Source organism: Amblyraja radiata, chromosome 9 (assembly GCF_010909765.2).
Source record: "Amblyraja radiata isolate CabotCenter1 chromosome 9, sAmbRad1.1.pri, whole genome shotgun sequence".
In the NCBI taxonomy this organism is placed as follows: Eukaryota; Metazoa; Chordata; class Chondrichthyes; order Rajiformes; family Rajidae; genus Amblyraja; species Amblyraja radiata.
Genome location: NC_045964.1, coordinates 53488527 through 53515354, shown reverse-complemented (window position 1 = coordinate 53515354; position 26828 = coordinate 53488527). Strand labels below are relative to the sequence as shown.

Here is a 26828-nt window from a genome sequence, read left to right as displayed (position 1 = left end):
CAGTCTGAAGAAAGGTTTCGGCCCGAAACGTTGCCTTTTTCCTTCGCTCCATAGATGCTGCTGCACCCGCTGAGTTTCTCCTGATGTTGTCTTGATGGCTCAACTGATGTCGTTGATGTAGAATTCAACTCTAAATTAATTGAAGGTGTCTTGACCTTTTCCAATTGTTTGTTGTGTCAACATTTCTTCAAACATTGTGGGATTCACTTTGGGAGTAAATTCAAACTCACAATCTTCTTCAATATCCTCTTGAGTCGTGTCCACCATTGAGACCTGGTGGGCCAACTGAGTCCTTCCAAATTCTTCACCGACCATCACATGGTCACTCTCAGTATCATATATTTCCATGATCTCTCTGATACCTTATTTTTAATTTACAATCCCCTGGCAGTCTCAGCACACAAACATTTAAACACTCCGAACACCCCTCTATCCCCATCCCAGTAAATATCTGCTGATTTTCTTTGTGTACCCAGCAGTGGTGAAGTGTATGAAGAACATTATGAGAGGGTAATTCATGGCCTCGGGTGCTAATGAAATTTTAAACAGCTATCGCTAGTCTGAAACTGTTTAGGTGCATTGTGCAAAGTTAATTTTGTAAACTCTCGGTACCAATAAATATTTTGGCCAGTGAACTCCAGGGTGAACATGCATGAGGATCTGTTCCCCACCATGTTTTGAGATAGAAAAGACATGAATGAGATTTTCCAGGACATTATATTGTTGTAAAAATAAATAGTAACATTGCTTAACATGCAACAGAGCATCAGGGGACTGTCAGAACTTGATATCTCCCAATGATGGTGTTATGCGAACTCAATTTTAAACCCAGATTTTGTGAGGCTACCATCAAGAACTGGTCATCCATTGATCCGAGTCAGTATTTACAGAAGGAAGATTGGGAACAGTTTTCCACAACTTACTGCCTTCTTTGAACTGATGTCTGGGTGAGAGTGGCCACATTGTAGAAGAAGAGAACAAGTGAAACAACAATGCACTGATCTTTCAAGTGATACCTTTCCATTAATTCTTGATGGAGAGAAATGAACTCAAACTAAAATCTGGGCAGGCATTATTTTCTAATTTAAAAAAAAGTAGTACAGGTATAAACAATTAATCACTTTGTTTCTTCTGAGATTGTGTCAGCAATTTTGAGAAAATTGATAATTACATTGCCAAAATATAAAAACACAGCATTTTGATTGGTTTCATTTTCACCAATCTTTGATTGATTGAAAGATACATCATGGAAACAGGCCCTTCAGCCCACCAAGTCGATTACCCGTTCATGCTCGTTCTACGTGATTCCACTTTAGCTTCCATTCTCAAACATTTGGGGCAATTTACAGAGGTCAATTAAATGTCAAATCTGCACGTCTTTGGGATGTGGAAGAAAACTGGATCTTTAGAAGAAACCCACGTGGTCACAGGGAGAATGTGCAAACTTCACACAGACAGAAGCCAAGGTCCGGATTGAACATGCATTTCTGGGACCGTGAGGTAGCAGCTCTATCAGCTGCATCACTGCATCACCCTACACATTGGTTGTACTCAGAACACAAGAGATAAACACTGCCCAGTGAAAATAATATTAAAATTAATTTATTAAGAAAAATTTCATGCCCAAACACTGGATACAATAATGAAATTATATGTTTTCCTGCTAACTTAAATCCAAATCAGTCTGATGAGATGAAAGTCTATTGTAATAAAGCTTCTATATTTGAGTATTTTCAATAACATTGAATTTAACCCACTTTGCGAAAACAGAGAAACCTTCGGATGAAGCCTTCGGTTGTGTTTTCCTGTCAAGATTCCTCTCAGTTCTCTGCCCCATGCCATACTTTAAATTAAGTCGAGAGGTTCAGATATTTAATTGTGCAATATGACTGTTTCAGCTCCATGCAATTGAAAAATGAACTCATCCAGAGTGAGAAGGATTAATGTCATTTTTCTTATTATTTTGGAGATTTGACAAGTAATTTCCAGACTAGTTCGCCTTGTATGAGATAGTGATATAAGGGGAGAGGTGGTGGGGAGATGCAACTAGGTGAAACTTTGTTTCCTTTAAAAGAGTCGTAAAAGATATTTAGTTCTCCCAGTAGAAATGCTTTGTCGCCAAAGATCACCCACAACTTTGGCTTGTAGTCTTTGATAGTATTGAGGCCCAACCACAGTCACCTGATGTAAAATTGTTTTAATTGAGACTCCAACCTGTTTAATTGAGACACCCAACCTCTCAAGGCATCCTTGATAGCTTTGTGGAGACCATACTTGGCTTTCCTGTACGGTGCTGGTTTATCCTTCTTGAAAGCCTTGGATCTGAATCTGGATCTGGACTTCAGCAGAGAGTGAACTTTTATGTGAGTTCATCCAAAAGTTCTGGTTAGAGTATGTTCTACATTTAGAGCAAAAAAGATTGTATAATCTTTTGAATCAGTTTAAGAAACCTTGCACTGTAAAATGGCCCCACTCACATAACTGGACCGGTCCTGGATTAATTTAATCAGCATCATGAATTTTTCTAATTTGTGACCAACAAATAGAATAAAGCTTTTATTTTTGAGCATATGAGCATATTTAAAATGTTTTGATTTCTGATTTTTTTAAAATTTGAGCTGGTCTCTGAGCCCCAAACCAAATAGAATCCCGTTCTCTAACTTTCCATGATCATTTTCAGCTAATTTCAATTGGGTTACTCATAGCCAGATGGATAAAGCTATTTGTGTCTTGTGATAAACCCAGTTTCAGTTGTACCAGTCAAACAACACTAGACCACCGCTCTTTTAGATATTTTGAAGAGTATCCATAATCCAGAATGTTCCTGTAGTTTAGTTTAGAGATACAGTGAGGAAATAGTCTGAAGAAGGGTCTCGACTCGAAACGTTGCCCATTCCTTCTCTCCAGAGATGCCGCCTTTACCCGCTGAGTTACTGCAGCATTTTGTGTCTACCTTAGAGGAAATAGGTCATTCGGCCCACCAAGCCCACCCCGACCAGAGATCCCCGCACACTAACACTATCCTACACCAACTAGGGACAATTTCCAATTATACCAAGCCAATTATCCTACAAACCTGTACGTCTTTGGAATGTGGGAGGAAACCGGAGATCCCAAAGAAAACCCAGGCAGATCACGGAGAGAACGTACACACTCCGTATCGACAGCGCTCGTTGTCAGGATCAATCCCGGGTCTCTGTTGCTGTAAGGCAGCAACTCTAATGCTGCACCACCGTGTAAACCTCTGCTTGATTGTGCTGATTGCGCTGTGTCTTTGCGCATTTTTTGCATCTGCTGATGTACAAATATATGTGTCTGGGAACTTAAGCAAAAATCTCCCAATTTTGATCCAATATTGGATGCAGTTTGCATCTGGATCAATAATTTTGTTCAAGACAGAAACTCGCTGTGTCCCAGAAACTTTTCGAACCAAGTCTGTCTGAGTTAGGCCCAGAAACAAGTGTGAATCATGGAAATCGAGGTCTGAAAAGCTAGATACAGCTGAATTTGAAAGTTGATTCAAGTTCAAGTTCAAACTTGATTCATTTCTAGCCGGTTCTTGTATTATTCTCCTGACTCACTGCTGGAATTCCCTGGCTCCTTACCTTGACAAAATGAAGGTTAAAATGAAAAATGCTCTTGACAGGGAATTCTGTGTCCAGTAATTCACTGGCCAATCTACTGCACTATTAGTTCTATTAGAAAAGCAATGGTGTCCTTAAATTTGTTGAAGAATTAATGCACAAACGTATATTCAAATGTGTACAAAGCATATGTAGGCAAAAGAATGTTTAAAAAAAGGAAATGTATGAAAGATTTTGTTATGCAAGCTATCTTTTATCAGGGGTTTATGGGATCGTGGAAAACACCATATTTCTCTGTAATTGCCACTTGATTTTCCATCTCAGAACCATTATGTTTTGCTTAATCAGAATCTAAAATATGCAAACAAGGTATATGAAGAAGGACTTAGATTGTTTCATTTCTTGATTTGCAGCTCTTCTTTATGCAACTATTTTTGGAAACGTCACCACGATCTTCCAGCAAATGTACGCCAACACCAACCGCTACCATGAAATGCTAAATAATGTGCGGGATTTTCTCAAGCTTTACCAAGTCCCCAAAGGACTCAGCGAACGCGTTATGGATTATATTGTGTCTACGTGGTCAATGTCTAAAGGGATTGACATGGAGAAGGTACGAGCCTATGAGGTAAAAATTACTGAGACCTCCAGGAATGGCATTTGTTTAATTATTTATAAATTGCATATTCTCCTCTGGAGAGAGTTACATTTAACTGTAATTATCAAGTCAGCTATGCAATAACCAGTGAGATGCACAATGGAAAATAATTAATTTTGAATATATTGAGAATAAAGTCTATTTTTTTTGAATGAATTATGGTCTTTTTCCTTTAACATGTTCAATAATTGTTTAATTATAACAGTTTTTAAACAGACATTTCTAGCATTCTGTGCATCTTTCTATGTAAAACATAATGTCCTGTAAATTCTTGTTCTATATTTGGTTGGGACCAATTCACTTGTGCATGATATATTGTCTTCAGAAGATGTTGTAGTAACCTTCTTATTCTCAACTCCTTGCATTTTAGTGTGAAAATACTTTCACAACAAGAATTTAAGTAGCATTTGAGATACAAAAGTAATAAAAAAAAATGTATATTTTCAGTTTTATTATATCTGCTACACTCAGAAGGAAGTGAAAAGATTTGCAGGTTAAAGATTAGATTTCTTCCATGGGTAATAAAGCTGCAACATCCTAATGCTGCACAAAAACCTTTCCACTTAAGCTCAGTTAGTATGAAAAATGACCAGAACATAATGTAATAGAATTGTACACTGAATTTGAAATCAATGTCGTTGAATCTGAAACTATGGTCTTAAATTTAAAACTATATGAGGCCAATTGAGAATCTGCAGTAAAACGTATGATGGAGACACAAAAAACTACAGATATTAGAACATTGAGCAAAAAATGCTGGAGAAGCTGAGAATGTCAGGCAGCTTCTACAGAGAGAAGTGGACTGACAACATTTTGAGTCGGGACCATTCTACAAAATGTTGTCTATCCATTTCCCTGCATGATTGCCTGACCTGCTGGATTTCACCAACAGTTTGTCTTTTTAAAAGGTATGACAGTGGACAGGTAATAGCCAACACAAATAACACATGGTTTGCAAACGATTAGTCAAATATGATTCAATATGTCACAGAAGCATAAAATCCTTTAAGGCACTAAACCAGAAATTAAACATACCATTAAAATGGAGAAATTAAACATACCATTAAATCAATGGCAGAGGCTTAGAAAGTTGTCAGAAATAGCACGTGGCATGAAGTTAGGGAGCATTTTAGAACTCGGCTAAAGAAAGCCAAGGAATTGATGAAATGAAAGAAAATATATGAGATGGGAAACATAAATGGATGATAAGAACATTACATATATATAGAAAGAAAAAGCCTATGAAAAGCAAAAGTGGGTCTCTTATTGTAGAAACAAGGAACTGCAGATGCCGGTTTACAAATAAAAGACACAAAATGATGGAGTAACTCAGCGGGTCAGGCAGCATCCCTGGAGAACATGGATAGGTGACATTTCGGGCCGAGACACTTCTTGAGATGTCACCTATCCATGTTCTCCAAGGATGCTGCCTGATTCACTGAGTTACTCCTTTGTGGTCTCTTATTGTGGGTCTTATTGGCAGAAATGGGAAAGTTTACATAGGATGGGAATAGGGGAGAAATTAAACAAATCTTTTGCATCCATCGTCTTGAAAAAGGATGCCAATAATCTTGCTTGAAATATTGTGCATTTAGCGAGATTGATGAACTAATGGAAATAGTATTTGTTAAAAAAAATACTAGAGAAATTCCTGAGATTGAAAGCCTATAAATCCCAAGGGTCCAATGGTCTGTAGCCCAGTGTTTTGTAAATGCAATTAGTGAATGCTCACCTTTCAGTGTTCTAGATTCAGCAATGGTGCCTGCAGATTGCAAGATAGATGTGACTTTACTATTTAAGACAGGAGGGTGTGAATAAACAGGGAACAACTGACCTGTTGGCCTGAGATCATTTACGGGGGAAATGCCGGAAATCTATGGCAAGAAGTAATAATAGGATTGAGCAGAGAATCTGAATGGATTTATGAAAGGAAAATCATATTGAAAGGTTTCAAAGGTCTTTTATAGTCATGTGTACAAATTAAGGTATGGTGATATTCATATTACCATACAGCCAAACTAAAAAAAAGCAACAAGACACACAACTACATACAAGTTAACATAAACACCCACCACAGCGGGATTCCCCACATTCCTCACTGCGATGGAGTTTTATGAGGATGCGACTGATAGAATTAATTAGGGTTAACCAGTGGATGTGTTGTATTTAGAGTTTCAGAAGACTTTCAGTGAAGTTGGGCAACAATATTAGAGCACATGATAATCTGGATAATGTACTGGCATTGACTAAGAATTGGTTAAACAGCAAAAAATAAACAATAGGAATAAACGAGTCCTGCAGAGGTTGGCAGTACCACAAAGGTTAATGCTTCTGCTCCAGTTATACATGATCTATTTCAATAAGGTGACTACCTGTATATTTCCAAGTGTGCTGATGATGCAACACAGGGTGGAATTGTAAGTTTGGTGAAGGATATAAAGAGGCTTCAAGGCAACATAGACAGCCTAAGTGAATGTGCAACAACATGGCAATTAGATTATAATGTAGAAAAATGTGAAGCTATCTACTGAGGTGCACACAAGAAAAACAAGGTAGTATGCTATGTTGATAAATTGGGAAATGTTGACATTGAAGGGGACCTGGGTCCCTTTGAATATCAATACTGATACAATAAATCACTGATATCGCAAGCAATAATGAAAGCAAGTGTTATGTTGACCTTCATCGTGAGAGGATTTGAGCATAGGAGTAAAGATGTCATACAGGAATTATATAGTCCTTGATGAGATTGCAACTTGAGCGCATGTATAGCTTTGGTCTTCTTACCTTGAAAAAGAGAATGTACTTGGCGTGGAGGGTGTGCAATGAAGATTCATTCATTGGTCTGGTTCCTGGGTTGGCAGGTTTGCAGTATGAGGAGAGATTGAGTAGATTAGGCCAGAATTCCCCAGAGTTTAGAAGAGTGTGAGTGAAACTTAACACAATTCTTACAGGGTTTGACAAGCTGGTTGCAGGACGATGTTTTTTCCTGGTCGAGGAGCCAAGCACCAAGGGAATAGACCACTTAGAACTGAAGTGAAAAAAAAATTACTCAAGGGGTTGTGAATCTTTATAATTCTCTGCTCTGGAGTGCTGTGGAAGCTCAGTCACTGTTCATTCTGTGCTGAGATCGATAGATTTCTGGATATAGAAGGAATTAGTAAATACGGGAATAGTGCTGGAAAATAGAGCTGAGGTAGAAGATCGGCTGTGATCTTGATGAATGGCTGCACAGTTCGGTTGGTTTTCTCCTGCTCTAATTCTTATTATGTTTTACCACCAGATTCTCTCAAACAAAAGTACCATCTGTGCTTTGCGTTTTACAACCCATTCTGTTGCAATTACTTTGACATCATTGTGATAAGTTATCAGAATATAGATTTATGATAGTTTGTTGACTTCTTGTTGCAAGCAATCTAGGACCATGGTGATGCTAAGAAGATGAGATACTTTATTAGGAGTAAACAATAGGGGAACGGTAAGTAATGGAAGGACTCCACATATATCTTATGAGGAGGGAGGGGTGTGGTTGTGTTTTCACTAATATTTTGTTATGAATTTCACAGCAGTGATGATTTTAAAAGTTCCCATGGTTACAATGAAAATTGAATCTAGATTTGGGAAAATCCAACAACTCTGTAACATGGATTGCAAATCAAATCCCAAATTCCTGTCTTTAATAATTTTCAGAAAGATCGCATTTGAAATTCTCCCTGGAAGTCCCCCCAAATATGTGGTGCCTAGGTTGGGTGAGGCAGTCGATTTCCTCCTCATTGGGACTTTTGCACCGATCGGCGGGTGGAATTTGCCCCCTGAAACTCCAGCCTGTCCGGAGCTGGCAGATCTGTTCCCATAGTCAACATCCGAGGCCGACTTGGCGGGTTGATATCTTGTCTCCCCTGCAGCCTAGGTAGACCCTCCCTGTACTGTTGGACTCCTCTCAGAGCCCGTAACCTCCGTTGCTCTGGCAAAACGGATAACCCAGAAAGCCCTGGGAAGGAACTGCAGATGCTGGTTTAAACCGAAATAGACACAAAGTGCTGGAGGAACTCGGCAGGACATGGAAGAATAAGGGAAGTAGTTGATACATACTTCCTAGTATTTAAAAGGATTGAAGATACCATAAAGGAGTGAGCAAAATCATATTTAAGAATGTTTTCATTGTATTTCTTAAATCAGATCACATTCAACTGGGGACATATCTTGCCATAGGAAATATAATGAAAAATAATGTTAAATTTGAGATTTTGAACACACGGCAAGGATGGGGGTTGGGTCGGAGGAAAGACTCCCCCTCATGGCCATCTCCCGGCTTTAGACCTTTTTATTTTAAACTGCTGGCGGGACATCAACCGCCTCAACTTCTCCACCCCCATTTCTCACTCTGACCTCTCCCCTCCTAAACATATACCCCTCCACTCACTCTGCAACAACCCAGACCGGGTGATCAAACCTGCCGACAAGGGAGATGCCGTGGTAGTCTGGCGGCCAAGCTCCAATTCTCAGACACCTCCTCATACTTATCCTTGGACCATGCCCCCACAGATGAGCAACAGGTCACTATCTCTAACACTATCCCTGACTTCATCACTTCCGGCTCCCTGCCCTCCGAAGCCTCCAACCTCATTGTTCCCCAGCCCCGCATGGCCCGATTTTACCTTCTCCACAAAATCCACCAACCTGACTGTCCTGACAAACTTATTTCCACATATCTCGACTCCATCCTATCCCCCCTGGTTAAATCCCTCCCTACCATGGTTCAAGACACCTCACACGCACTTCGTCTCCTCCATGACTTCCGTTTTCTAGGCCCCCATTCCCTCATCTTCACCATGGATGTCCAGTCACTCTACACCTCCATTCCTCACCAGGAGGGTCTTAAAGCCCTCCGTTGCTTCCTCGACCGCAGAACCAACCAATCCCCGTTTACTGATACTCTCCTCCGCTTAGCGGAGTTGGTCCTTACCCTTAACAACTTTTCATTTGACTCCTCCCATTTCCTCCAAATCCAAGGCGTAGCTATGGGCACGCACATGGGCCCAATCTATGCCTGCCACTTTGAGGGGTACATCGAACAATCCTTACCATGGCCCTATCCCCGAACTCTACCTCCGCTACATCGACGGCTGCATTGGTACTACCTCCTGCACCCACACAGAACTCACTGACTTCATCCATTTCACCACTAACTTCCATCCGGCACTCAAATACACCTGGATCATTTCCGACATCTCCCTACCGTTTCTAGACCTCACTATCTCCAGATAACAGACTACTGACCGACATCTACTATAAACCCATTGACTCCCATGGCTATCTGAACTACTCTTCCCATCCTGCTTCCTGTAAGGACTCCATCCCCTAATCCCAATTACTCCGTTTACACCGCATCTGCACCCAGGATGAGGTGTTCCAAACCAGGGCATCGGGGATGTCCTCATTCTTTAGGGAACGTGGGTTCCCCTCTTCTACTTTAGATGAGGATCTCACCAGGGTCTCGTCTATACCCCGTAACTCTGTTATCACACCCCATCCCCCCACTCGTAACAAGGGCAGAGTCCCCCTTGTCCTCACCTTCCACCCTACCAGCCGTCACAAACAACAAATAATCCTCCGACATTTTCGCCACCTCCAACTGGCCACATCTTCCCATCTCCTCCCCTTTTGGCTTTCCGCAGAGACCACTCCCTCCGTAACTCCCCGGTCAATTCGTCGCTTCCCACCCAAACCACCCCCTCTCCTGACACTTTCCCTTGCAACTGCAGGAAATGCTACACTTGTCGCTTTACCTCCCCCCTCGACTCCATCCAAGGACCCAAGCCATCTGTCCAGGTGCGGCAGAGGTTCACCTGCACCTCCTCCAACCTCATCTATTGCATCCGCTGCTCTAGATGTCAGCTGCTCTACATCGGTGAGACCAGGCGTAGGCTTGGCGATCGCTTTGCCCAACACCTCCGCTCGGTTCACAATAACCAACCTCATCTCCCGGTGGCTCAGCACTTCAACTCCCCCCTCCCATTCCGAATCCGACCTTTCTGTCCTGGGCCTCCTCCATGGCCACAGTGAGGCCCACCGTAAATTGAAGGAGCATATTTCGCTTGGGTAGTTTACACCCCAGCGATATGAATATTGACTTCTCCAATTTCAGGTAGTCCCTGCTTTCTCCTTCTTTCCCCTCCCCTTCTCAGCTCTCCCACAAGCCAACTGTCTCCACCTCTTCCTTTCTTCTTCCCACCCCCCCCCCCCCATCAGTCTGAAGAAGGGTCTCGACCCGAAACGTCGCCTATTTCCTTCGCTCATAGATGCTGCCTCACCCGCTGAGTTTCTCCAGCATTTTTGCCTACCTTCGATTTTCCAGCATCTGCAGTTCCTTCTTAAACAATCACTACTAGTTGTATCTCTTTGCAGGCATTTTATGGAGATCCAAATATGACATTGATTTTTGTGTGCACAATAATGCTTACAGGCATATATGAAAAATATATAAATATAATATAATCTGTAAATAAACTGCCACTCTAAAACAGCTGGCAAATGATTCTTTATATATTTTTAGTCATTTTAAAAATATAGAAACAGAAAATAGGTGCAGGAGTAGGCCATTCGGCCCTTTGAGCCAGCACCGTCACTCAATATGACCCAATATACCCAAAATCAGTAGCATGGCTTTTTCCCCATATCCGTTGATTCCCAGCCCTAATAGCTAAATCTAACTAATAATTTCTAATAATTTAAAACAAAATAATCATGTGGCTAATTAACAATATGATTTAATCAAATATTTTGTTCGATGCTTATTTTCAGCTATATTAGTTACGTACAGCTGAGCTGCAACTCTTAAATGTATGAACTATTTCCTTAAGCAGACCTAATGCAATTGCATGTCTATTAAAATGCAACTGTTTTATGCACGAGTGAACCTTCAGTGATAATTAGTGCTGAATGATCTCTCCATGCCTGCAAATGAATCAAACTTTGATAAAATAAACTTCTCAAAATATCCCAAGTTGTTCTCCAGTTGATATTTCTGCAAATATTGGAATCTCAAGCCACACTAATAGAACTTTGAAGACCTAGATCTGACAGACTTGATGGGTTGAATTGCCTCCGTCTGCACTATACTTAATTTAGTTTAGAGATACAGTGTGTAAACTTTGGCCCACCAAGTTCCTGCCGACCAGCTATCCCCGCACTCTAACACTATCCTATACACACCAGGGACAATTTACAATTATACCAAGCCAATTAGCCAAGTATTTGGAGCGTGGGCAGAAACCGGAGAAAACCCACAGAGAGACAGGCACCCATAGTCAGGATCGAACCCGGGTCTCTGGCGCTGTAAGGCAGCAACTCTACCGTTGCACCACCGTGCCGCCCTTATGATTGTATTGTTTAGAATTTTAGACACGATAAGGATTGAACACAAACTGTTTTTCCCAACAAAAGTAAATTATTAGAGAACAGTGTGGTTTCCAGCTAAAGGTAGTGAGATGAATTGTGGTGAAAGGAGAGTAGAAACATTATACATCATGTTACTGGATGTCTGCCAGCATTGTATTTCTGTAATAAGGCCTGAACTTTGTATTATTTCGAATGGAAACACGGAAAACATTCCTCATTTTTAAGCAGCAAATAGATCAGCAACTTCTGCCATTCACGGATGTATAGTTAAATGCTGGAAAATATTATCAAAGGAATTGTACAGAGTACCATGTTTCAATCTTTACTGCTTAACATGGAATGAGTCTAATGGCATAAACCCAGTGTACTTATTCACCAACTCCACAGTAAAAAGAGTTGAAAGTTAAATTATTCAGGAGTGAATTTTTAATGGCGCAACAGTTGAGTTAAATGTTTTTCCTGAACTGAAAAATAAATTCCACGAGTGGGGAGTCTTGTTCCATTTTGTTTCTTTCCATTGGCCTCTTTCATCCTCCCCCCCCCCCCCCCTTTAATCCTAAATTTCATCTGTAATACCCAATCCTCTTTCGAATTTCCAAACACCATTATATTTTACTGGGGTTATTTTGGTTCAAGTCACAGTGAAGATGCTTTGGTCTGTTAGGTTGATGCAACTTGCAAATTTTTAACTCATTCATAGATAGTCTTTATCATACTGATATAGGCAGCAGTGTTGAGAAAATCTACAGCTTTGAAAGCTCAGGGAATAGTGTGTGAAGTGAAAGTCAAGCGTTGTTCATTTGGCACTGCAGGCAAAATCAGTGTCAATGCGAAAATATAGTTAACTAATGGGGCACAGAGGCACAGCGGTAGAGTTGCTGTCTCACAGCACCAAAGACCCGTGTTTGTCCCGACTACGAGTGCTGTCTGTACAGAGTTTGTACATTCTCCCCATGACCTGCGTGGTTTTTCCCTGGGTGCTCCGGTTTCCTTCCACATTCCAAAGACGTACAGGTTTGTAGGTTAATTGGCTTGGTATAATTGTAAATTGTCCCTAGCGTGCAGGATAGTGTTAGAGTGCGGGGATTGCGTGGGTTTTCCCTGGGTGCTCCGGTATCCTCCCACACTCTAAAGACGTACAGGTTTGTATCTTAAATGGCTTCGGCAAAATTGTCCCTAGCGTGTAGGGCAGTGCTAATGTACAGGGATCACTGGTCGGCGTGGACCTGGTGGGCAGAAGGGCCTGTTTCTAAAATAAACTAAACTAAAATAATGGAATGAATATAATGGTGTGGAGTGGTTGCAGTGCATACCATCTACAAAATGCACTGTAGCTACCCAACAGCATCTCTTAAACCCCTGGCTGCCATCAAGAAGATCAAGGGCAGCAAGTACAGCAGATCTCCATCATCTGCAAGTCGTCCAAGTCACACAATATCCTAGCTCTTCATTGCCACTGGGTCTAAGTGTTCAGACATCATAGAGAAGCATCATTAGATGGATTGCAGTGGTACAAGAAGGCAGCTCAGGAATACCCTTGCGAGGAGAATTAGTGATAAGCAATCAACCATGGCTTTGCCAATGCCCTCTATCCCCAAAATGAATTAAAAAAGGTTTAAGCTCATGGTTGAAAGTGCAAATGAGACATGCGGTGAATCAAGGACATGCCTTTTTTTCCTGCCTCAACATATCCCAAAGTGATTTCCAGTTAGTGAAGTAATTTTATAAGATAATGACGATTGTAATGTAGGAAATGTCTGTTTCATCTGCCGGTGCGGATGTATACAGACTCCCCACCTTTACCAAATCTGTAAGTTGCACTGTACTGGTCTTTATAATTTGGAGTAGCTAAGATAATAGTTCCTCGTATCATTCATCCATTCACCCTTTGCCATGTATAAAGCTCATGAAGCTTTCACTGGAGAGAACCATTGTTGCTCGGCAGTGTGCTTGCAGGCCACATTCTTCCCAGTTTGTTCTTCATCGTTTCCCCTTGGTATGATAGCCACCCTCCCTTGTTTTCTGCAGCCACTATTTTTCCCAGTAAACAGGAAGTTTTGTCCATTCAACTGGAAGTGACTTTGTCTTTTACGCCCTGATGACCATTGCGAAACTATTTATTTGCAACAAATATTTACGTTTGACAATGAAGCCTAATTCCTTCAGATTTAGACATAGTTGAAAATCATTTAAGAGAAGTTAACGATTTATTTGTCTCAATTCCCCCTCTTCATCTCTCTCTCCCCTCTTACATAGAAACATAGAAAATAGGTGCAGGAGTAGGCCATTCTGCCCTTTGAGCCTGCATCGCCATTCTATATGATCATGGCTGATCATCCAACTCAGTATCCTGTACCTGCCTTCTCTCCATACCCCCTGATACCTTTAGCCACAAGGGCCACATCTAACCCCCTCTTAAATATAGCCAATGAACTGGCCTCAACTACCTTCTATAGCAAAGAATTCCGGAGATTCACCACTCTCTGTGTGAAAAATGTTTTTCTCATCTCGGTCCTAAAAGACTTCCCCCTTATCCTTAAACTGTGACCCCTTGTTCTGGACTTCCCCAACATCGGGAACAATCTTCCTGCATCTAGCCTGTCCAACCCCTTAAGAATTTTGTAAGTTTCTATAAGATCCCCCTCCTCAATCTTCCAAATTCTAGCGAGTACAAGCAGAGTCTATCCAGTCTTTCTTCAGTCTATCCAGTCTTACGCGATCTCTGTGAATCCCACAATAATTTGCCTCATCTGACGTGGCTGTCCGTATGTTTTGCTGTTGATTTGAATACTGTAGTTTACCCTTGTCGGCGCAGGCACTTCATTTATGAAGGATTATCAGTTGGATTTATTACGGGAACACTGTTCCTCATACATTTTGTTACTGGTCCCATCTATCCTCCAGGGGATATGATATTGCCCTTGATTTTTTTATTATCACATGTTACAGTTCAGATTTAGAAAAATCTGTGGAAAATGCCATTTTAAAGAATAGTAAATGTCATTTACTTAATGCTGAGGCCAAAGTCTAGTAAATGAGTAGGGTGAGGAGGTTACCAGTAAGAAAATTACTTTTTATTTCCCTTTCAGGATATTCCTAAACTCTTAATGAAATACTTTAGTAACCGCTGTAAATCGACTATAAATTTCCCCTGAGGGTAACGTTCAGTTAAAAATAGATGCGGCTAAACTACCGAACAAGGGACAACATCATTTGTTATAATTTGCTTGATTCAGGACCGTGACCTCATGCTGATGTGTGACTTGGTAAAACATTTGTATTAAACTCAAAGATTGCATTCTGTTCCAGTTAACTATTGGTCCCAGTTGCACACAGCCAGAAAATTGTACTAATCCTTTCATCGTTTACAGCATGGAAACAGGCCCTTCGGCCCACGGAGTTCATACCGGTTTCAATATATCCCACTTTCTCATCCACTCACTACACATTAGGGGCAACTTAACTTAAAGAGGCAAAATCCATGTGGTCACATGGAAACGTTACACTGACTGCACCCGAGATCAGGATCGAACAAAGGACTCTGGCGCTGTGAGGCACCAGCTCTACCAGCAGCACCACTGTGCCACCCTATTATTTTCTAACTCCTGTAGCAGGTTTTCATCGAACATTAAATGTAAGGGAAAAAAAGACACAAACGACTGGAATAACTCAACGTGCCAGGCAGCATCTCTAGGAGAACAGGAATAGGTGACATTTCATATCGGGACCCTTCTTCAGACTGATTTGTAAACCAGCAGCTGCAGTTCCTTGTTTCTCCATTAAATGTCTGGAACATGGTAAGATTAACAACTAATCTTAGTATTAGTGACTTAAAAAAAAAATCTGATTTATCATTTTTCTTACAACAAAGGACGAGTCCATTTCGGCCCATTAAGCCTGTGCTGTCTCACCAGCAATCCTCTTCCGTACTAATTTTCACTATTACTTATTCTGTTAATGTTCTCATCTCCCCACCGATTCTACCGCACACCTACATACTAGGGTCAGTTTACTGTGGCCAACTCACCCACCAACCAGCCTTTGGAATATAGATACAAAATGCTGGAGTAACTCAGCAGGACAGGCAGCATCTCTGGAGAGAACAAATGGGCGACGTTTCAGGTCGAAACCCTTCTTCAGACTCTGAAGAAGTCCTTCACCCATTCCTTCTCTTCAGAGATGCTGCTTGCCCCGCTGAGTTACTCCAGCATTTTGTGTCTATCTTCGGTTTAAACCAGCATCTGCAGTTCATTCCTACACAACCAGTCTTTGGAATGTGGGAGGATAGCAGAGCCCCTGAGAAAAAACAATGGAGTCATGGGAAGAATATGCAAACTCGGCGCAAACAGCTCCAGAGGTCAGGATTGAATTTGGGTTGGCAGAGTTGTCAGCAGCTCTGCCATGCTGGCACCCAAATGCCCTTCAGTGGAGGAAATCTGCAAAGTGACCCTGTCCGCCCTTTGTATAATTCCAAACCTGCTGAACAAACACTCTTCAATGCCTTCAGAAATTACCTAGCAAGCCAATTCATTTGTACTGACTAACCACAATCTTCTCCACTGAAGATAGGTATTAAATGTTGGCCTTGCCTGCAAAGCCCAGATCCTGAAAAAGGAATAAGCTAAAATTAAATTGAATGAATCCCCTCGGATTCTTGTAGGCATACCAGTCATTGCTCTTGAATGCTTGCCACAGATTCCTGCCGATGCAACTACCCTTAAATGTAGTGCGCCGTACAACAGCTCCATGACTCTGATCTATTGCAGCCAACCCAGTCAATTGAGTAGCCTGCATCAATAGTTACCTGACTGGATAACTATGCATAGTGGATGCTGCTCCGCCACCTGTAGCAATATGTCCCCCCAAAAAATGTTAAATCAAAGTATCTAATCACAAAATGACAATAAAACTTGAAAGGATGAGATAAATGAAATGGTCTTCCGAGATTCAAGCAATTCCAAGTAATAGCAGTTAATTTATGGAAACAGTGACTTCATTTCTAATGGGTTTTGAGAGCAGGTCCCCTATCAAATGCACAATTATACTTTATTTGTTTCTGGGAAAGTCTGTTGTACTTTCAGTCAATATTTAATAGTCAGAAAAATGTTATAAATAACAGCCTCTTCAGCAAATAGAAAAATGATGCTTTTTCTTTGCACTGTAGCACAAAAATAAGTGGCTGCAGAATACTGCAGGGATTTTCTGGCTGCAGATTGCAGGTAGTTTTTACTGCTGATTTGGTAGGTTAAGGTCTGCAACTTCATGAGCTTACATGTATTTAAGTAACATGTATTGGTCTATCATCTGGAGACTGCTGGAGTGACGTTAACAGGGGATTAGGGCAACTCGGGTAGCAGCTACATTTTTACTTTTAATAGTAGAATATAAGAAAATAGAAACAAAACTAGTCCACTCGGCCCCTCAAATCCGCCCCCTATTCAATCTGATTGTGGACAGGTACATGGTTAGGATAGGTTTATCCATTTTGGTGGCAAAAACAGGAAAATAGACTATTATCTAAATGGTGGCCGACTAGGAAAAGGGGAGATGCAGCGAGACCTGGGTGTCATGGTACACCAGTCATTGAAAGTGGGCATGCAGGTGCAGCAGGCAGTGAAGAAAGCGAATGGTATGTTAGCTTTCATAGCAAAAGGATTTGAGTATAGGAGCAGGGAGGTTCTACTGCAGTTGTACAGGGTCTTGGTGAGACCACACCTGGAGTATTGCGTACAGTTTTGGTCTCCAAATCTGAGGAAGGACATTATTGCCATAGAGGGAGTGCAGAGAAGGTTCACCAGACTGATTCCTGGGATGTCAGGACTGTCTTATGAAGAAAGACTGGATAGACTTGGTTTATACTCTCTAGAATTTAGGAGATTGAGAGGGGATCTTATAGAAACTTACAAAATTCTTAAGGGGTTGGACAGGCTAGATGCAGGAAGATTGCTCCCGATGTTGGGGAAGTCCAGGACAAGGGGTCACAGCTTAAGGATAAGGGGGAAATCCTTTAAAACCGAGATGAGAAGAACTTTTTTCACACAGAGAGTGGTGAATCTCTGGAACTCCCTGCCACAGAGGGCTGTCGAGGCCAGTTCATTGGCTATATTTAAGAGGGAGTTAGATGTGGCCCTGGTGGCTAAGGGGATCAGAGGGTATGGAGAGAAGGCAGGTACGGGATACTGAGTTGGATGATCAGCCATGATCATATTGAATGGCGGTGCAGGCTCGAAGGGCCGAATGGCCTATTCCTGCACCTAATTTCTATGTTTCTATGTTTCTATGTTTAGAGAGCTTTGGGCCAAGGGGCAGGAAGGTGGGACTAGTGCAGATGGGGAATGTGGGTTGGATTGGTCAAATTGGGCCGAAGAGCCTATTTTCATATGACTCCGTAACTCTATGACTATTGCTAATGTGGCTCGGCCTCAACTTCCCGACCATCTGTGCCAGATCCACATTGCCTCATCTTCCACAGATCTCTCCTCCTTCTCTTTAAGCCTCCATAACCATCTGGGGTAGAGAATTAAAAAAAAATCACCAGGTCCTGTGGTAGGAAATCTCTATGCACATCAGTTTTAAATGACCACTCCATTATCTTTTAACTCTGTCCTCACATTTGAGAACACGTGCCTCAGTACACGTGACAATATACTAAACTGTAACTGTAAACTGTAACTGTAACGTCAAGACATGGCCATCTAAAGTAGCTGTCCAGTTTACCCCCTAGTGATGTGCATGGCTGGAAACCCTGTTGTTCTTGCCACAAACTCCAGGGTCAACACAGTCCTTTGAATTCATGAGGGATGAATAATTGAATTGTTATCAATTGCAGGTTCCACGGACAACCGCTCCTATAATAAGTGTAGTTAATTTATATAACTAGTGGCTTCATTTCTTATGAACTTTGAGAGCAGCTCTCTTATCGAATGCACATTTATACTTTATTCCACAACTCTCTGCAATTTATGCAGCCCCTCTGCGACAACTGACTCACAGGAACACTGCATGGTCTTGGTACCCACAACACCAGAGGGCGTTCGAAATCCTTAAATTACAACTGTCGCAGTGCTCCTACCGCTCACAGCCCAATACATCAACTCAACAATTTGCGGATTTATTGAAAAGTGTTGGTGTGTTTTCTTGGCCATTAGCTCTCTGCGGTCTTGTATGGAGCTGTTCCCAAACCAGGCTGTGAGGCATCCTGATAAAATGCTTTCTGTGGCACATCTGTAGAGGTTGGTGAGACTTATGGGGATATGCTGTTACAAGTTTCTGTGGATGCCCTTTGGCATCAACTCTGCTAGCGAAGTATTCCAGCGTGCAATGGAACAAATATTTGCGGGGTAGCCTTGCACCATCATTGTCGATGACATTCTTGTTGCTGGACGCGACATGCCTGAACATGATGCCAATTTATAAAAAGTATTGGACCGTGCAAAAACATTCACCTCAAACTCAACCCTCTGAAGTGCAGATTCCGCGTCAAGGAGGTCCAGTATGATGGACACGTATTCACCAGTGACAGCCTCAGACCTGACCACTCCAAGACCATTGCCCTCAACGAGATGCCAGTCCCCACTGATGTGACAAGTTTGCAGAGATTCTTGGGGATGGTTAACTACTTGGGGAAATTAATTTCCAACCTCAGCAAAATATCAGCCCCCCTGCGACAACTGACTCACAGGAACACTGCATGGTCTTGGTACCCACAACACCAGAGGGCGTTCGAAATCCTTAAATTACAACTGTCGCAGTGCTCCTACCGCTCACAGCCCAATACATCATCTCGACAATTTGCGGATTTATTGAAAAGTGTTGGTGTGTTTTCTTGGCCATTAGCTTTGATGTGGCTGGTCCAGGACAAATTGCTAGTGATATTTATTCCTAGGAACTTGAAGCTTTCGACCATCTCTACTTTGGTGCCATCAATGTATACAAGAGTGTACGTACCACTTCACTTCCTGAAGTTGGGCAACACTATTGGGCAACCCTACATTCCAGCCACGTGGAATATATCCACCAGCATTGGAACAATAAAGCCTCTGATTTACACGTCCTTCCATGATGTCAATGAAAATATGCGGTCAGGCATACTGTACAAATTTAAATTTATTTTTTAATTTCTCAACAGGTCCTTGCAATATGTCCCAAAGACATGAGAGCTGACATCTGTGTCCATCTGAACCGAAAGGTGTTTAATGAGCATCCGGCGTTCCGCCTTGCAAGTGATGGCTGTCTCCGAGCTCTGGCAGTGGAGTTCCAGACTATACACTGTGCTCCCGGTGACCTCATCTACCATGCAGGTGAAAGCGTTGATGCCCTCTGCTTTGTCGTCTCTGGATCACTGGAGGTTATTCAGGATGATGAAGTTATCGCTATTCTAGGTACTGTGATTTTGTATATTGGGTCTCTTTTAATGTCATTATGAGAGTTCTGAAAGAATGATGCGAAAGAAAAATTGTCTTTTGTAAAAATGATCAGACTTGGAATCTATTGCAAGCTCTGTGAACTGAATGGGCACACCTTTCTGAAGAAGGGGCATCAGGATGGCACAGCGGTAGAGTTGCTGCCCTACAGCGCCAGTGAGCCGGGTTCGATCCTGGCTACGGATGTTGTCTCTATGGAGTTTGCATGTTCTCCCTGTGACCGTGTGGGGTTTCTCTGGATGCTCCGGTTTCCTCCCACACTCCAAAGTCGCACAAGCTTGTCCGTTAATTGGCTTTGGGAAAATTGTAAATCATCCCTAGTGTGTAGGATAGTACTGTTATACGTGATCATCACTGGTCTGCGCAAACCTGGTTTCCTGAAGGGCCTGTTTCCATGCTGTATCTCTAAAGTATAAAGTTTAAAATATTGCATAATCTTTTTATTTTCTGGCTCATCTTCCTCTCAAAACTCACTATAGTTTGATAGCCTTTTCTGCCACTTGATGATGGCCTGTAAAGCAATCAAAATTAATGCTGATATGTGGGATTGAGGTAATTGCATCTCAAGATCACAATTTGTTATCATTCCCCCCTGTTGCTTGTGCATATATCATGAACATGACGTTCTATGATTGTGTTTTAAGTAAAAATATTTTATTTTTCCTATTATACTTATTCATGATGAGATATGAATCATCCATTCTGCATTCTTTGTCCTACCTTAATTAATTAGATTACATTAGATTAATTTATTATCATATACTCCAGGCTGAAATGAAATTCCTTGTTCAAGAGGATTTCAGTATAGGAGTAAAGAGGTTCTGCAGTTGTATAGGGCTCTGGTGAGACCACATCTGGAGTATTGTGTACAGTTTTGGTCTCCTAATTTGGGAAAGGACATCCTTGTGATTGAGGCAGTGCAGCGTAGGTTCACGAGATTGATCCCTGAGATGGCGGGACTGTCATGTGAGGAAAGATTGAAAAGACTAGGCTTGTATTCACTGGAGTTTAGAAGGATGAGGGGATATCTTATAGAAACATATAAAATTATAAAAGGACTGGACAAGCTAGATGCAGGAAAAATGTTCCCAATGTTGGGCGAGTCCAGAACCAGGGACCACAGTCTTAGAATAAAGGGGTGGTCATTTAAGACTGAGGTGAGAAAAAACTTTTTCACCCAGAGAATTGAGAATTTATGGAATTCCCTGCCACAGAGGGCAGTGGAGGCCAAATCACTGGATGGATTTAAGAGAGAGTTAGATAGAGCTCTAGGGGCTAGTGGAGTCAAGGGATATGGGGAGAAGGCAGGCACGGGTTATTGATAGGGGACGATCAGCCATGATCACTGTGAATGGCGGTGCTGGCTTGAAGGGCCGAATGGCCTCCTCCTGCACCTATTTTCTATGTTTCTATGTTTCTATATGAAACTCACAGACTAAACAGTATACATAGTTTAGTGATACATGCAACAATAAATACGACAAATGCAAAATAGCAGATTGGTGCAAGTTTGTGGTGCAACATTCAATGAGTGCAAGAAAATATTCAAGTACAAATAATGAAATAACAGAATGAGAGGTAGTCAGAGAGTAGTCGAGAGAAAAGGGAATAATCAGAATAATCTGTTAATCTATTAAATTAAGGTAGGATATATAATACAGAATAGATGATTCATAACTCATCATAAATAAGAATAATCAGGACGATAAATATCCTTGATAATACTTCCAGGCGTCTTTGTGAAACACCTCCTGTGATGGACTGGGCTGCGTTCACCCCTCCCTGTAGGTTCAAATTCACAAGTTATAGGAGTAGAATTAGGCCATTTAGCCCATCGAGTCTACTCCGACATTCAATCAAGGCTGACTTCTGCCTCCTCATCCCATTTTCCTGCCTTCTCCACATAACCTTTGACATCCGTTCTAAACAATAATTTATCTAGCTCTGCCTTAAATATATCCATTGACGACCTCCCTCTGTGGTAACAACCCTCTGTGGTCTCCACAGATTAACTACTCTCTGACTAAAGAAGTTCCTCCTTACCTCCTTTCTAAAAGAGCGCTGCAATTCATCCCATCAGAATACTTTCTAAAGCATCTCCAAAGCACCTCTTTAAAAATTCGAGACAATCCTCGTTGAAATGCCAACTCTTATCAGGCACCTAATAAATTAAATATGCTGGGGCACTTTCTTGATCACTGCATCAGTGTGAAGGGAACAGGTTAGATTGCTAGTGATATGGACGCCAAGGATCATGAAGATGTAGACCATCTCTAGCGCAGCTCCATTGATGTGGACAGAGATGTGTTCACCACTTTGCTTCCTTAGGTCAACAACCAACTCTTTTGTATTTAAGGGCTCGGTTATTGTCCAGGATTATGATCCCTGGGGTTTTGATCTGTCTGGTATTGCATGTTCCCAGATGGTCATTGGTGCTCAGAGAATTGTGCAAGGTGTGGGCGCGCACAGCTGAAGGGCATCAGTGTTGAGGTTCAGGTTGGAGGAAATGTTATGATCAATTCTAACCAAAGGAGGTCTGATGGTGGAAACGTCCAGACGCCAGCTGCAAATGGAGGCCTCAAGGCCGAGGTCCAGAAGTTTTGGTATGAGCCTAACTGCTAGCCGACACATTACTCGGAAAGATATATTTATATAATGAAAGCATTTTAAGCATGCTGTCCAGTTATTATCATAATTTTAACATTTAACCCCTTCATTAAAATAAGCCTACTTACTGTTGTTTTACAAAGTCTGAAGGAAGGTCTCGATCTGAAGCGTCGCCTATTCCTTCGCTCCATAGATGCTGCCTCACCCGCTGAGTTTCTCCAGCATTTTTGTCTACATTGTTTTACAAAATGTCTTATATGAAGCTAAAGTCAAATCTGTTAAACAATGCAGATATTATTACCAATGAAGCATGTGGAATGTAAAACTAACAAGTAAAGTAAGAAATTATTTATATAAATATCAAGTAGTTTCTTCAGATTTTCTAACACAAATGGGTTTATTTGAAATCTTTTGTGTCAATAATGATTGAACGATTAATAATCATATTGAATCCTGAATTGATTCGGATGAGTCTCTTTAACAATTGGCCTTAAGTGGTTAACAATTTACACTCCCTCGTACACACTCACACAGTAATTAAAAGGTAGACGTACCAAAAAAACCCAGATGCTTAAAGTTATGCATGATCAGGCATCCTATTTATTGCACATCAGCCAATGTTTACTCTTTAGTGGATATAGAATCTGGTATGAATTACGCTAAGCAATCTCTTTCAGTAATTATCACACTTACCGTACCTTCATTTGGACAATTGGCTGTCCAGTTTTATCTGTAATTAAACAACTATTCTGGTTACATGCGAGTGGATTAAATTTCTCTTCAGGTATTCACATGTATGCCATATCAACAAATGCACACGTTAGGCCAAATTGTACTGGCGAAAAGTTGGCCATTATGTAGACATTTAAAAAGAATGAAACTGGTTTTTGACAGCACAACCTTTCAAGGGCCTCAGGCCGCATCATTAAGAGGGCTGGTTGCTTGACCTTTGGAAAACCATGGCCTTATAGTTACTGGGTGTGGCATGGCTGTAAAAGGTTGGAGTGGGTGTTTTTGAATTCTTTCTTAGTTCCTCAGGACTGCCCTGCATAATTTTGACTCGTATTGCTCTGCCACCAAATGCTCATGAAAATATTAAGAATCCATCATATGATGCATCCAAATCCACCATAAAATAGTCTCTGATGGCAGCTTCACTCTTTAAAATAAGAAAGCATGAATTCTGATTTTCTTTCCTCTGTTTCTCTTCCAAATATTTTGCAGGGAAAGGGGATGTATTTGGGGATATCTTCTGGAAAGAAACCAGCTTGGCTCATGCCTGTGCGAATGTGCGGGCCCTGACATATTGTGACCTGCACATCATCCACCGTGAAGCCTTACTGAAAGTCCTGGAGTTTTACACGCCATTTGCAAATTCTTTTTCACGAAACCTCATATTGACCTGCAATCTAAGGAAGCGAGTGAGTTGCCTTTTCAATATTTGCCGGTCCTCGGGTGACATTTTGATGTTGATCTTGTAATGTATTACTCTTCTGACTATAGTTACATTTGGTCTCAAAATTTGTGTCACAAAGCAAACCACAATGTTTAAATTGTGGTCAGTATTCATGTGACATATATTTTGTGGGGTTTGTTGCAAATCGAGAATCTCCTCATGTTTTAATGAACTTCTGGATGTCGGAGTGACTAGTTTAAAGCTTCATGTCTCCTGAAGTCATAAACAGCGCAATCCCAGGTGGCTTGCAAGGATTGTGGCATCTCATGGGCCTAGTGCCATATGGCAGTCCAGGCATGTGGGTATGTCTGGCATCAGAAGTAAGGCGAGTATGTTTGCGTGCTAGAACAGCATGGGTATCATTGAGGGACTACTTATTGATTGCCTGCCCCACACAGTCAGAGAATTTAATATCCGTTCACTATTTGAGAAGGATTTTCAGACTCGGCTCAATCCCTCACCACTTCCCCCATCCTCACCACTTCCCATTTCCTTGCCATAATGGGATTGGGTTTTTGCATAGAGTTAAGGGCCTGTCCCACTTTCACGACTTAATTCTTTTACCCCGACCAATATTTTTACTCGTGAACATTTTTTATCGGGCTGGAACAAACGTCCCAACCCACCTGATGCTATGAGTACCTACGGCTAGCATAACGAGCCGCTACGATATATCTATGAACTCCTACGACCTCCTATGGACTCGTTATGAACATTCTGCAAGTTTGAATCAGGGGAAAACTCGGTACAATTCGTGAATTACCTCGTGAAAGTGGAACAGGCCCTTTAGGAGGAACTGGTGTTTACTGTGCAGTTAGGAAGCACAAAATAGTTTTCCTCATCCTCTGACAAATTTAATAATGGAAGCTGATGAACATTTTTTGCCTCTTTATCCCACAATATCCAGACTAGACTTTAGAGATACAGCATGCAAACAGGCCCTTCGGCCCACTGAATCCGCGCCAACTAGTGATCCCTGTACACTAGCACTATCCTACACACGAGGGACAATTTACTATTCTATCAAAGTGAATTGATCTACAAATCTGTACATCTTTGGAGTGTGGGAGGAAACCGGAGCACCCGGATAAAACCCACGTGGTCACAGAAGAATGTTCAGACTCCAAGAGTTGGGAAGAGATCTGAGTAACTGTGATTGAGGAAGTTAATAGGCTTGAGAGAAACGCGATCAGCTGATTAGTTATTTTGGGATGAGTTTGGAGGAGTTGGAGGTGACCAAAGGCCTTGTAGGAGAGGTGGGAACTATTAGTCGTGTGTCCCATTGCTGTTTGGGTCAACTCGGGGGGAAACAGATCCTGTAAGTAAAAATGAGAGTCCATTGGTTGAGCTATGTAGTCTGTGCCTCGTCTGCCCCAAGGCCAGGAATACTTGGCCAGTTAACAGTAACTTTAAAATGGTGATTAAGTAAGAGGCATGCAACTTAATTCTAATAATTTATATCCTGGACATGGACTCCCTCTCCTGCTCCCTCTCCTGCCTGCAGATGGATTGAAGGTGATTCAGGTTTCAAGATCAAGATTCAGATTTCCAATATTTTAACCTGTATTCAAGAGAGAGTTAAATATAGCTCTTAGGGCTAACGGAATCAACGTATATGGGGAGAAAGCAGGAACGGGGTACTGATTTTGGAAGATCAGCCATGATCATATTGAATGGTGGTACTGGCTCGAAGGGCTGAATGGCCTACTCCTGCACCTATTTTCTATATTTCTGTTTCTAACCTCCCACCTGGCCCAAACCTTCCTGCAATCTCCTTATGTTTTCATATAAAACAATTGTTCACAGTGACAGGGAGATGCTGAGTGAACCTTCATAAAATGGTGCATGGCCAACCTTTAGCTGTGGCATTGCTCTCTGTATACAAAGCTCTGAAGAATTACTTTTCAAGTTCTTATACTATGTGCTTACACACAATTTTTTACGTAGATGAAATACAAATATCTTTCCTTTTAAATGTTAAAAAAAGGTTTAACTAATATTTGAACACTTTAAATGGATTTTTGTTGCCTGACAGAATGTTGTTGGTGCGGAGGATGATGATTTATTTGACAATTTTGTGTATATGTGATGGTGATAGCAAAAGTGATGATGAAGTGATAACAAAATGTGAAGGTGGTCAGCAATAAAAGGATATGATGATGATAAATTCGTTTCCCATTGTTTGCACATATTCAATGTGCAAGGTAATATTGCTGTGGCGTGACTCTGTTTACATGTGGTAATGATACATGTAATGCCTTACTTGTAGTAGTTATTGCTGGTCTCAAATAAAATAAAAAAATAAGGGGGAAATTGAAATGTAGGTGGTGGTTTGGGAATCAGTAAAGGACTATAGTAAAGGATACCAACCAGACTCTTGTTTGTTTTCCTAATCTTTCCTGAAAAGTAGTTTATGTTGAAAGATGATATTGATTTATTGAATAATTTTATCTTATGCATAAAAGAAGAACTTGTATAATTTATCCAGTAGGTTATTTACATTTGATTTCACTGTTTACAGTTGTAAGGCACTGTGGAGCTATGTTTAATTTGCTCTTAACCATGCCAGATCCTTTTTACTCTCAATTTGTCCTTTTTAATGAGGATGTAGTGGAAGTTTTGGTGTCATCTTTGTTATGATGTATGATTTCTAGAACCATTTCAATAGCAACATTATATTAAGAAAATTAGATTGCTAT

At 41.3% G+C, this 26828-nt stretch overlaps 1 protein-coding gene across 1 annotated transcript in view; it reads left to right on the top strand.

Annotated features, from left to right (window-relative positions):
- Window positions 1-26218, top strand: part of kcnh5 (potassium voltage-gated channel subfamily H member 5) — a 177070-nt gene extending 150852 nt beyond the window's left edge. Inside the window, exons 8-11 of the mRNA XM_033026452.1 lie at window positions 3998-4197; window positions 19772-20024; window positions 23898-24094; window positions 26165-26218. Coding sequence (XP_032882343.1) covers window positions 3998-4197; window positions 19772-20024; window positions 23898-24094; window positions 26165-26218 — 704 coding nt within the window. The remainder of the gene's footprint in view (window positions 1-3997; window positions 4198-19771; window positions 20025-23897; window positions 24095-26164) is intronic.
- Window positions 26219-26828: the final 610 nt, after the last annotated feature.